At 59.2% G+C, this 309-nt stretch overlaps 1 protein-coding gene across 1 annotated transcript in view; it reads right to left on the reverse strand.

Annotated features, from left to right (window-relative positions):
- Positions 1-305, reverse strand: part of LOC104277046 (glutamine synthetase) — a gene marked incomplete at its 5' end in the record, with an annotated part of 5,005 nt that extends 4,700 nt beyond the window's left edge. Inside the window, one exon of the mRNA XM_009873569.1 lies at positions 254-305. Coding sequence (XP_009871871.1) covers positions 254-305 — 52 coding nt within the window. The remainder of the gene's footprint in view (positions 1-253) is intronic.
- Positions 306-309: the final 4 nt, after the last annotated feature.

Raw genomic sequence — 309 nt, forward strand, 5'->3', positions numbered from 1 at the left:
CGAGGATCTCATCCTCTCCTTCCCACCCAGCTCTAATGATGGAGATTACGGATTAAGCAAACCGCAGCGACGCAGGACAGATATTTCCCTGCCGCTTGATGTAACCCCACGAGACAGCTACAGCGGGTATCACCGGCACCAGGCAACCGGGGAGAGCGAGCACCAACTCCCACTGCCCAAACCACCCCAGAACTTTTCGCCGGCGATACTCGGGACCCTCCGTCACACAACCCAGCACCCGGAGCAGCATTACCTTCGATGCTCTTGGGTTCCTTGTCGAGGGTCCTGCTCTTGCAGCGCACGCCCTCG

Source organism: Apaloderma vittatum, unplaced genomic scaffold, assembly GCF_000703405.1.
Source record: "Apaloderma vittatum isolate BGI_N311 unplaced genomic scaffold, ASM70340v1 scaffold26677, whole genome shotgun sequence".
Lineage (NCBI taxonomy): Eukaryota > Metazoa > Chordata > Aves > Trogoniformes > Trogonidae > Apaloderma > Apaloderma vittatum.